The 12,666-nt window shown below is 39.1% G+C and overlaps 1 protein-coding gene across 1 annotated transcript in view; it reads right to left on the bottom strand.

Moving 5' to 3' along the window:
- The window catches only part of ap3b1a (adaptor related protein complex 3 subunit beta 1a), a 314,446-nt gene that overhangs the window by 110,879 nt on the left and 190,901 nt on the right, over positions 1 to 12,666 (bottom strand). The window contains exon 20 of the mRNA XM_072547465.1: positions 10,006 to 10,153. Within this exon, the coding sequence (XP_072403566.1) occupies positions 10,006 to 10,153 (148 nt within the window). The remainder of the gene's footprint in view (positions 1 to 10,005; positions 10,154 to 12,666) is intronic.

Here is a 12,666-nt window from a genome sequence, read left to right as displayed (position 1 = left end):
GATGTGATATTTGGATACTTAAACTACCAATGTAATTACACAAAGTGTTACTTATTTCAAATGTCTTTTGGTGTCTAAATAGTCTAACAGTTGCATTGCATTTTACAAATCATGCTAGTTGCACCTTGGTCTTGTAATAATATAATTAGCATTAAAGTAAACCGTAGGGTGGCACGGTGGCTCAGTGATTAGCACTGCTGCTTCACAGCACCAGGGATCCAGGTTCGATTCCTGCCTTGGGTGACTGTCTGCGTGGAGTTTGCACATTCTCACAGTGTCTGCATGGGTTTCCTCCCACAGTCCAAAAGATATGCAGGTCAGATGAATTGGCCATGCTAATCTGCCCATACTATTAGGTACATTAGTAAACAAATGGTGGGGGGAATGGGTCTTGGTGAGTTACTCTTCAGAGGGTCGGTGTTGGACCAAAGGGCCTGTTTCCATACTGCAGGGAATCTAATCAGATACATGAATGGACATGGATCAGAGGAATACAGATCCTCAGAAAATAGACAACAGGTTTAGGTAGAGGATTTGGATCAGTGCAGGCTTGGAGGGCCGAAGGGCCTGGTCCCGTGCTGTAATTTTCTTTGTTCTAGTGTCGGAAATGCAGTCACTTTTCATACAAGGTCCCACAAATAGCAATGCAATAACAAACAAAATCTGATTTATTGGTGCTGGACATCAAGGGAGACTTCACTTTCTTGTTGTCATGACACTATGCCCAGCTTGAGGGGCAGGTAAGGCTTCCAATAACATCTTATTTAATAATAGCACTTCTGACCAGGGGTCAGGATTGAGTCAGATGGAATAGAAATTTTGGCCCGCAATGTCTACGTTGGCCAATGAACACCAAACTACACAATGCCATTTAACTGCACTTGGTCCACAGCCTATGTCCTGGCATAGAAAGTATTCATCCAGATGCTCAAGTGTTGCAAGAGTATGTCTCCACCCTCTAAAACAACATATTCCATATTTCTACCACCCAGAGGGTGGTAGAAAAAATCTCCTCACCTTAAACATGTGTCTAAGACCAGAGGACACATCTGCTATCGAGAAAAGACTCTCATAATCCTCTCTATGTCTATGCCTCTCTCAATTTTGTATATCTCAAATTAGATCCTGCCTCAGCCCCCTCTGCTCCAAGGTACACAAACCCCAACCTCTCCGGTCTCTCCTCAGAACATGGCACAGTGGCTCAGTGGTGAGCAATGTAATCTCACAGCACCAGGATTCCAGTTTGATTCCAGCCTCGGGTGACTGTCTGTGTGGAGTTTGCACATTCTCCCAGTGTCTGCGTGGATTTCCTCCGGGTGCTCTGGTTTCCTCCCACAGTCCAAAGATGTGCAGGTCAGGTGAATTGGCCGTGCTAAATTGCCCATAGTGTTAGGTGCATTAGTCAGAGGGAAGCGGGTCTGGGTGGGTTATTCTTCAGAGGGTCGGCGTAGACTTGTTGGGCTGAAGGACCTGTTTCCACAATGTAGGGAATATAATCTAACAGACTTTTCATCACAGGCAACAATACCTCTCCACATTTCCAGTGTAGTCATATCCTTCTGAAATTGAGGTGAACAGAACTGCATGCAGTATTCCACCTGTGACGTAACCAATGTTTTACAAAGTTGTAACTGGACTTGTGTAACAATACTATGGCTTTTAAGAGGTGTATCTTGTTCTTTTTTTTAAAAATGAAGAAAAGTTGAGACAAAACCAATAAAAGAAACAATATGAAAGAGCTTGGGTATTTCAAAACAAATTGTAACAGTAGAAGCAGCCTGAATGGGTGGGGTCACACTCCCACAGAATCAGGATTTTTAGTTTTAGCTTTCTACAGTTGCTGGGGTCTTTAAGCTGGATGGGGAAACTCTTATTCTGTTCTCAGTTACAGCTAAAAGCTGAGGTTCTCAACCAGCTGCTAGAATTGCACGTGAGACAATTTTACTCAATTTGCCTTTGTCAAGTGTATTTGTGTGAGGTTACTACATTAACAACTATTATTTAATTGTTCCAATGTATATTAGTTTGTTAAGCATTTCGATAGAGTTACAGTCAAGCGAATTGTTTTTATTTTGTCTTTATTTTAACTAATGTCCTTCCTATCGAAAAGGTGTTGTGAACAAAGTTTGAGAGAAGATTTGTAGCTCGGGTGCTCGTTGTTGTGGTTCTGTTCGCCGAACTGGGAATTTGTGTTGCAGACGTTTCGTCCCCTGTCTAGGTGACATCCTCAGTGCTTGGGAGCCTCCTGTGAAGCGCTTCTGTGCTGTTTCCTCCAGCATTTATATCTTATGTGGCGCTTAGGTGGTTGGCAGAGGATTCCCATTTCCTGGCTTGTCTTAGCGTCTCTCACCCGTAGGTGTTCAAAGTTTGTGATAAGATTTGTAGCTCGGGTGCTCGTTGTTGTGGTTCTGTTCGCCAGAGGAAACATCACAGAAGCACTGAGGATGTCACCGAGACAGGGGACAAAACATCTGCAACACAAATTCCCAGCTTCGTGAACAGAACCACAACAGGTGTTGTGAAACTTGAAAGGGTTCAGAAAAGGTTTACAAGCATGTTGCCAGGGTTGGAGGATTTGAGCTATAGGGAGAGGCTGAACAGGCTGGGGCCGTTTTCCCTGGAGCAGAGGCGGAGTGACCTTATAGAGGTTTTTTTTAATTATGAGGGGCATGGATAGGATAAATAGGCAAAGTCTTTTCCCTGGGGTCGGGGAGTTCAGAACTACAGGGCATAGGTTTAGGGTGAGAGGGATAAGATATAAAAGGGACTTAAGGGGCAACTCTTTCATGCAGAGGGTGTACGTGTATTGAATGAGCTGCCAGAGGAAGTGGTGGAGGCTGGTACAATTGCAACATTTAAAAGGCATTTGGATGGGTATATGAATAGGAAGGGTTGGGAGGGATATGGGCAGGGTGCTGGCAGGTGGGACTAGATTGGGTTGGGATATCTGGTTGGATTGAAGAGATGTACAGCATGCAAACAGACCCTATGACTCTAATGTAACTAATGTAAACCTTAAGTGGGTTTTGGTTGAAGTCAAGTGGTTTGCCTGAATTATATGTGGAATTTAATGCCTTACACATACCTTTAACAGAAGAAAGAATTTGGGTCCAGGCTATCATCTTAATATATTTTGAGGGTGTTTGGTCTGCTCTATGTTGCTTCTATATTCTATGCCCTGGCTGATGAAGGCAAGCATCCTGCATGCTTCATCACCCTGTCCAACTGTGCTGATACCTCAGGGATCTATGGACTTGTACACCAAGGGCCCTATCTACTTCAGTGCTCCTTAGGAATCCACCATTCATTGTGTATATCTTTCCCTTATTAGACCTCCCCAAAATATGTTACCTCACGCTTATAAGGATTAAATTCCATCTGCCATTGGTCTGCCAAAATTTACCAACTGTTCAATATCAGACTGTAGCCAGAGACCATCCTCCGCATTAGCGACACCAAATCTTTGTCATCTGCAAACTTACTAATTATATATTCTACATTCAGATCAAAGTAATTAATAGCAAGGCTCCCAGCTCTGATCTCTGTGGTACACTGCTGGTCACAGGCTTCCAAATACAAAAACAAACTTCCACCCTCACTCTTCACCTCTTCGCAAACCAATTTAGGATCTAGTTTGCCATGGATCCTATGGGCTCTTACATTTTGAATCAAATTTGCATGTGGGACCTTGTCATGGCTTTACTAAAGTCCATGTAAACCACATCAGCGACTTTATCTATATATTTATGTTTCTTTTCAAAAAGTGCCTAACAAATCCATGCTGACTGTCCCTGATCAATCACTGCCTTTCCAAATATTGATTAAACCTGTCCCTCAGAATATTTTCCCAAAACTTTCTGCACCACTAATGACAAACTAACTGATCTGTAATTGTGGCCTATCCCTGCTGCCCTTCTTTAATAAAGGAACTACATTACTATCCTCCAGTCAACTGACACTTAGCCTATGGTCAGTGAGCTATTAAATATCACTGGGTTGTCTGTTTGTTTGCTAAGCTGGTGAGTTTGTGTTCAGGCATTTCATCACCATGCTAGGTAACATCAGTGAGCTTCCGGTGAACCGTTGGTAATCTGCCCTACTTACTATTTACGTGCCTTGGTTTGTTGCGGTAAGTGGTATCATTTCTGATTCTGTTTGAGAGGCTGGTAAATGGGGTCCAAATCTACGTTTGTTAATGGAGTTCCGGTTTGAATGCCAGACCTCTAGGATTTCCCACCGGTCTCTTTCTTTGGCCTGTCCCAGAATGGATTATTGTCCCAGTTGAATTGATGGCCCTCTTTGACTGGACTTTTCCCTCTTCGTCTGTGTGTATGGATACTAGTGATAATTGGTCACGTCTTTTGGTGGCTAGTTGGTGTTTATGTAACCTGGTGGCTAGTTTCCGGTCGGTTTGTCTAATGTAATGTTTGTTGCAGTCCTTGCAGGGTATTTTGTACACACAGCGATCACATGCTTAAAAAATGAAATTTTAAAATCGGGCTGTTACTGCTTTGTTAGTTTATGCCTGATCTTCACTTCCCTTGCAATGCCCTTCTGCAAAACCTACTCCCATTCAAGTGCCCTTCTTTCCCTCATCCCACAAACCACCCTTCTTCACACCCCCACTCCCATCTTCCCCAGTCCATTCCTCTTACAGCATCCTTCCTCTTCAACCTCCTGCTCCTTTGCGATGCCCTTCTTCGCCCTCTCTGACTCTACCCACCGGATTGGGACACAAACTCACAACTTCAGATGGGAGAATACTTCCATGGGCCACAACTGAATTAGAATGGAGTCATGGTACAAATCTGACACAATCTAATGGTATGATTAAACAGGCACAAAGGGATGACTGGCTTACTTCTGGTCCTATGATACATTCATTTTCTCATTCTCAGTAGCAAGGATTGTCAATGTGCAAGTCACACCAAGTTACATTTCACAGATGATTTTATAACAATTCCCTTCATTTAATGGATCATTAATTCACATTATATGAAAAGGAGTAGAATTTGTAAATTTAACAAAAACTAATTCTGAGTTTAAAAAATTCTCAGACGTACAGGCACACTCTACCTGCAAGACATTAAATGCCTCATGTTTGTATTTTTCCAATGCATTTGTCTAAAATGTCAGATATAACGATTTCCACGAGTTCGGATAATAAAAATTCCATTACAGAAGGAAAATGCATGACAATCCAGTCACTAGCTACCCAGATTCTCCTGTGACAGACAGACAAAGTAACCGTCACAGAAAAGGCTTAATAACAGAAACAAATAATGAAGTTAAAACCATATCCGATCAAATATTCCCGAATCTGAGATTCATCCTAGTAATAGAGATGGAACCTAGATAAATGCATTTTTATGGCACAAAGCAGGAGATTGAGAATTTCTTTAGCTCAATGCATAATTCATAGGCTCTGCCTGCAAACTGTGTAAAATGAAAATTTCACACCACAGCACGAGCAATGGAGCTGCTGAGAAGGTAAATGAAATCGTATTTTACTGTGCAAATTTTATTTCTTACTCTGCCCACATTTATACACAATCATTGACAAACCAAATGCATTGACAGATCTCCCACTGATATCATTTTGTTCACACTTAAAAACAAATCGGGCAGAAAGATATAGACAATTTGTTTCTTTATATTTAAAAAGTGGATCAGTTATTTTTTCAACTCAGTGTCTACATTAGATTCATCCAAGAAGCCAACTTGCTTTTTTTCCTCTGATGATCAGACAATCTTTATCACTATCATGGTTTGTTAAATTATGCATTTGATTGTATGTCACTGACAATTTCCTCTTTTCTTCATGTGACACATAGTACACCATAGCAACATGCTCAAATTTTAAAATCCCTACAAGATTTTTATATTTTGAGTAACAGTGCATTACCATCCACAATACTTAAAAACATTCAACACAAACATCAAACTTATAAGCACGCCATTAAAACAGAGATGATTGTCATTTACAAAACCAAAAAGAAATTGTCATAATCAAATATCCACTCATTAACTTTTGGGATTTCTGACTATTCCCTTGTTATTTTGAAGTATTACGTTTGCTCCCGATGGATTTTTAACTAATTCCCTGACTGAATTGATAAAATGTCACCAGCATCATTCAAAAATTGTTCCTTTACATAGCAGTCTAAAACTTTAACAGCAGTGCACAGCTGAAATTGCTTTGGACTAACATTTAACCTGCAAATGTAAATTAGATGTGAAGGCCTAAACTAAATCTGAAGCATCCAGAGTAAGCCTACCTGCTTCAAAGTTGGTAATACATCAGATTGGGCATCAATTGGAGATTGAGTCAATATTTAGAAAGGAACTACAATATCATTATGAAGCAAATTTGGTCTATGTGGATTCTACAGTGGTGATGAAATTCAGCCACAGCTATACGTATATGAATGACAAACTGAAAGTTATACTGGATCAACAATGATAATATTCAAAAAAGGTTTAGAATTAGAATTTTTTTAAAGAACCCATACAGTGTAGAAACTGTCCCTTCAGCCCAACAAGTCCATACCGAAGAGTAACCCACCCAGACCCATTACCCTACCCTATATTTATCCCTGACTAATGCATCTAACCTACACATCCCTGAACAAAAATAGGCAATTTAGCATGGCCAATTCATCTAACCCACACAGCTTCGGACTGTGGGAGGAAACCCACGCAGACACAGGGAAAATGTGCAAACTCCACACAGACAGTCACCAGATGCTGGAGTCAAACCTGGGTCCCTAGCGCTGTGAGGCAGCAGTGCTAACCACTGAGCCACTGTGCCGCCCCATTGTTTACTTTAATCTAATGCTAATTATACTACTACAACCAAGGTGCAACTAGCATGATTTGTAAATTGCAATGCAACTATTAGACAATTTAGGCACCAAAAGAAACTCGAAATAAATAACTGTAATTACATTGGTAACTTAAGTAACCTAACATCATAGCTTATTTTTTAAAACAGACTTCAGTATTTCCTCTAATAGAGATGTTAGGCTAACCAGTCGTATTTCTTGGCTTCCTTTTGTCCTCCACTGGTTTTTTAAATAGCAGGGATACATTTTTCAGTTTCCAATCTGCCTCGACCGTTCCGGAGATAAGAGAATTTTGGAAGATGGGAACCAATACACTTGTCATTTCCACGGCCACCTTCTTTGGTATCCTGGGATGTAGATTATCAGATCCTAGGGATCTATCATCTTTAATCCCATTAATTTCCCTGGCATCATTTGTGGTCTAGTATTGCTTTCTTTTAATTCTCCTTTGTTTCCCTAACACTTCAGGAAAGTTTTTGTTGTCCTCTTCGGTACAGCTTTATTTGATCAGCCACTTCTTTGATGTCCATCAATTCTCCCATTTCGCCTACTGATCTTGCTAACGCATGGCGTTGGGACTAATCTCGAGATTACTGCCTTTGAGATCATGCTTTTTACATTTTATTCTTAGTTTTACATATTCTGGTTGTAGGACCCTTTTTACCCATGTCATTACTATTATTGTACCATGAACTCTGGCCTTTCAGAATATCCTGTAGTCAAATCGGTGACAACTTGGGTCCTGACACCAAGGAAGCAACATACTAGCCTGGTGTCATATCTGCAATCGTAGAAATATCTGTCAATGCACATTATGATAGAATCCCCTACCTCAATCCCACTGCACACTCAGTCCCCAAAACCACCACCACACCATTCCCCAACCCCACAGGTAAGACACTGCTAGTACCACTTTCCCTCAAGAAACCATCTGCCCCAGCAATATCTAAAATGGAAAGAGGGATAGGCCCTGAGGGCCTTCTGTACTAGTGACCTGATGTAGTAACTCCCTATAGTAATCCGATTCCCTTTCTTTCACAGTGGTGTGACCACCATAAATCAGTGGATTATGCTATATTTTCAGTTTTCTAATCAATTGGGATCTTGTCAGAATCAGGAGTGTTCTGGAAGATGGTAACTAATCTGTCCACTGATTTTATCACCTCCTTTTTTTAAGTCCCTCGGAGCCAGCATACAAGTTCTAGGGGATTTGCTAGATTAGTTTTCCTTGTACTTTTCTCAAGTGATATTACTCAGTTCCAACTTTACATGTGCCCCTGACTTTCTGATATTACTATTGGAATGTTTTTAATGTCATGTCAAAAAGAAAGTTCAAAGCCTCCACCATTTCCTGGTTTCTTCAGTCTGATGTTATTTTAGCTTCTCTCCTCCATTCTACATAATTTTGGAAGCTCAAATTCTGTTTTTCATACTTATTGCTCAATTACTCTTGCATCCTATTTTCTCTTTCAATCTATTGCCTTTTTTGGTTATTCTTCACTGGTTTCTAAAACTTTCCTACTGGTGCAGCCTCCCACTAATCTTTGCAGCATTCTATGTCATTGCTTTTAATTTGATGCCATACTTAATTTTCTTCGACAGCCAGGGATGTGGCATGTTTCCCAGTTTTTCTTTCCCCACACAGGTGTAATTGTTGTGTTTTGAAATCCTACTTTAAAAAGTCTGCTACTGCTTCTCTACGGTCTCCTCACCTACTATGCTGCCCACGACAGCCATGTCTGTCTTCACACTTTTATAACAGTCTTTATTTAATTTAAAGATTTACTGCTGTCAAAACGGATGTGAAAGTGCACCATTGTAGATTTTCTAAATCAACCTGTTTAGATATGACACACCTCTAAAGAAGGCATGAGTCTTGAACCTGACCCTTCTTACCCAGAGGTAACGATATTACCAGACAGATATTGCACCTGACAGTCCCCCAATTCCACTTCAGCTTTCCGAGCTAACATCAGTTCTCAGTCACTTGACCCAAAATGTTAACTGATTTCTCTCCACAGATGCTGCCAGACCTGCTGAGCTTTTACTTTTGTTTCTGATTTACAGCATCCACAGTTCTTTTAGTTTTTATTTCCATCAATTCCATCATTGTATAGTGTCTGCTGCCAAGAGAATCCTTTACTAGGAGAACATTGATTACATCTCAGTACAAATTACCAGGTTTAAAATGGCACATTATCCAGTTCCAAAAAAGTGTCACAAATACATTCTATAGGTGAACATTCTTGCGGTGAACATTTACAATTTAACTTACTCAAATCAACAAGAACAAAATCATCCATTATTATTGCAACACCTTTCTTTCAAGCTGCTATGATTTATTGGTTTATACAGAGAAGACTTATGGAAATGTGAAAAATTTTAAAATAAAGAGGACAAAATGAAACTGATAGTGCAATTGATAGGATTAAATTTATTGAATTTAATTGAGAAATTTTAAATTTAGGTCTTCTTAGGTCAGGTTTTATGACCAAGGGGGATTTGTTTCTGCTCCGATTTGATGAGTTTGAGATGGTAACTCTTGAGACTTCGGTAACAAAGTCTCATGCAGACAGCAGACTATACCAAAGGAGGTGGGTGGTGCTTGAAGGGATAGGCTGTGGGACATAGGGCCTAAATTTAGTAGGCTTATTCTGAAAACCACAAATTCTTTAAATGTTTTAGCTGAGTCAGAGTCACTCTCACTGGAAATTGAACCTTGGACAATTACTCTCCCAAATTCTTCTAAAACAAACAACACACACAGTTTACAAATTTGGATCATATAGTCTAGAAGGCTGTAAATATTCCTGGTTATAACCAACAAGGAAACATTGTTAACCAAGCACAATGCCTGATCAATTCCTGCAGCTCCCTTCCTAACAGTATTGTGGCTGTCCCTGCATCCTAAGGACTTCAGGGATTCAAGAAAGCAGCTCACTGCCACTTTCTCCAAGGGAATCAGCAATGGGCAATAAATGCTGCTCTTTCTATATTTCTAGAGATATACATTAATTTTGTCCAAAAGGAAAGCAATAAACATAGATGTTGCTTTGTGACTTAGTCAAATTTCATCAACATATGCAGCAATCACTTCTATCACATTTTTTAAAAAAGCCATGCCTACTTGAGCAATAAGGTGAAGCTTATTTCAAGTTACCTTTTGTGTCACCGTGTTTTCTGGGTCGGAGTCATTCTCAGATTCAGAACTGTCTTCAGAAGAACTATCCTCTGACTCAGAGGAAGTTGCAGAATTCAGCTTTTTGGGTTTAGTTTTGGTCTTGTTATTTTCAGAGTTACTGTATTCACTGAAGATGAAAACATTGTAAAGTTGAAAACAACCAGACAATTTTTTGTCTTTTTTCCCAATGAGCACAGAACAGATGCTTTTATTCTTTAAAGAGCAAGATTTACATTTACTTCAAATGATTAATTTCTGGATCAACATTCTTGGAACATTTGATTACGTGCTACAATTTTACCTCATGCTTTTCGAGTAAGTTACTTTTATTTATTTCAACACGTGGACAAACAGCAATTCAGTCATAACAGTCGAAAACATTAATCAGTAAATTGCAAAGTTTCAAGATTATGATCCGCCCCAAGAGTGTGAAGGATGATAGATTCCATGAGTCTACACAGTAACTCCAGTGCCTAAATTTAGGGTTACTACAAGTGAAATTAAAAATTAGAAAACATTTTATGGAATAACGATAATTTAGAAAGCCCTACAACACTAGGTTGAGGGCAATTAAAATATTCCTTAAAACATAGGAATTTTAAAGGCTGGTGAGGCAGTATCAGCAGATTAGCATTAAACCAGCATTGTAAGAATCAATATCACCTTGAAATATGAATCATCTACTCACTCTAGAGTTGCTGACCAAATGACTCAACACGACTACTTTGCTTATTATTAGATTTCTGGTGCAGATGTATGGAGTTCTTAAATTACAGTTTCATATTAAACCAATTGGTTCAGTGTGTGCAAAATTCCAACCACAGATTTGATCAGTTGAACGTAACATTCTATTTAAGTTGCATGCAACATTTTCCAAGTAGAATAACTAATAAATGCTTTGGCATTAACTACAATATTGTCTTTCCATGCCAAGGTGTGAATTGAATATTGGATAAATTTCATTGCAGATATTATTGTAATTCTTCCTGAATAGGTTTTCACTGACCCACCTCAAAATCTGTCACCAATCCTAAAGAAGCCTCTGACCAACACACCTCTGCACCAATTCAACATACATGTGGGAACAGTAATGCAGACATGGATCATCAATGGAAAGCCGAAGGGTACAAATGCATTCTTACCCGTCTTGTTGATCATCCTTGACTACCATATTATTTATGCATTTAAATGAGAGCAGATAAAACACTTGGTGCCTACTTGTGTGGGTACACAGACAAGAGAAGCTTTGCCAATTATTGGTGCAGGGGAAAGGAGACAATACATTGAAGTGTGGTCAAATATCAGTCAGAAGCTCTCCCTGGTAAATGCTGAGAGACAACAACCCACAATAAAACTCTACCAGATTCCGTTGGGGAAATCTGGAAACACTATCAGCTTTTGAACACCAGAAGAAAATATAAATTTTCAAATTTTGGATTCACTAAGGTGGAAAATTGCTACATTTCCTCTGCCCTTTTGAGGATTAATGGATGTTTACCTTACTACAGATAATTTCCAATGCTAATCTAATGAACAGAATTTATTGGAACCAGCTTTTTAACTTTTGCAGAAATGAAAAGCCAGTATTAATTTAAACCAGAGATTTCATTTGTTCCAAACAGGAAAAACAATATAAATCACTTTTAAAATCATTAAATCCTGACTTAAATTAATAAAGTTATAATTAGGGCATTATGCTGTATTTGTTATGAAGTGGCAGGGCGAACTGCCTTAATTACTGTCTATAATAAAAAGAGCAGAGTGCGTGCTATACCCCAATCAGTGCTGTCAGCTACAAAAAAGCCAAGCTGCACACTCATCAACAGCATCAGCAGCAAACTACGCATGAAAGGGCAACCATCTCTGCAATCACCGACAGGCAAGAGTGTAAACTGTCAAATAAGACTCTGGATTTTCAAATTAGTAATATGTACTTTTTATCATGTGAAACAATGACATAATAAAATGTCATCAGTATAATCAGAGAAACAGCAAATTCACACTAATAGAACAAAGATTAAATTATAGCATAAATTTCAATTCTAATGGCAGCAAAACTATCTTACACTTAAGGTGCTGCCTTCTGTTAAGATGAAATCCAATTCATGGTTCAAACACCCAGCCTCACTGTCTTAGTCCATACATTACTTTTATAACCGGGTGTTAGCTCTTCGGCTGATAACTCTTAAATTTAACAGCACTTCTTTTGTGACTACAAACCAAGGAGGTAGAATAAGGCAAACAGTTTTGCATCTCTTTTCACCACCTTCTCAAGTTTAAGATTCTGAATCATAAAAAAATGGAAATTCTAAATCAAATGTATCTTTATAATTTGGCTTCCCATTTGACAGCCATTAATTAATATTAAATGCCTTATTTTCAGGGTGCAATCAGTACTCTGATTTCTATCAGCATGCCACCAAACAAACAGTCAAGACAAAAACCACCTCAGGACTTCAAACCAGTTTTAATACAAGTTGTTGAGAAGCTGATCACAAACTGATATTAATGATGGGGTAAGTTTGTACAAGTTATTATAACATTTAGATACAGGGCTTATCTGTTACAGTTTCTAAAGAGGCTATTTGACAGACCTATCATGACTATGACACTAGCCACAGAATATAATAATGGAGTCCC

The sequence above is a fragment of the Chiloscyllium punctatum genome, chromosome 2 (genome assembly GCF_047496795.1).
Source record: "Chiloscyllium punctatum isolate Juve2018m chromosome 2, sChiPun1.3, whole genome shotgun sequence".
Lineage (NCBI taxonomy): Eukaryota > Metazoa > Chordata > Chondrichthyes > Orectolobiformes > Hemiscylliidae > Chiloscyllium > Chiloscyllium punctatum.
The sequence above is the reverse complement of the archived record's forward strand: the minus strand, read 5'-3'. Positions and strand labels throughout refer to the sequence as shown.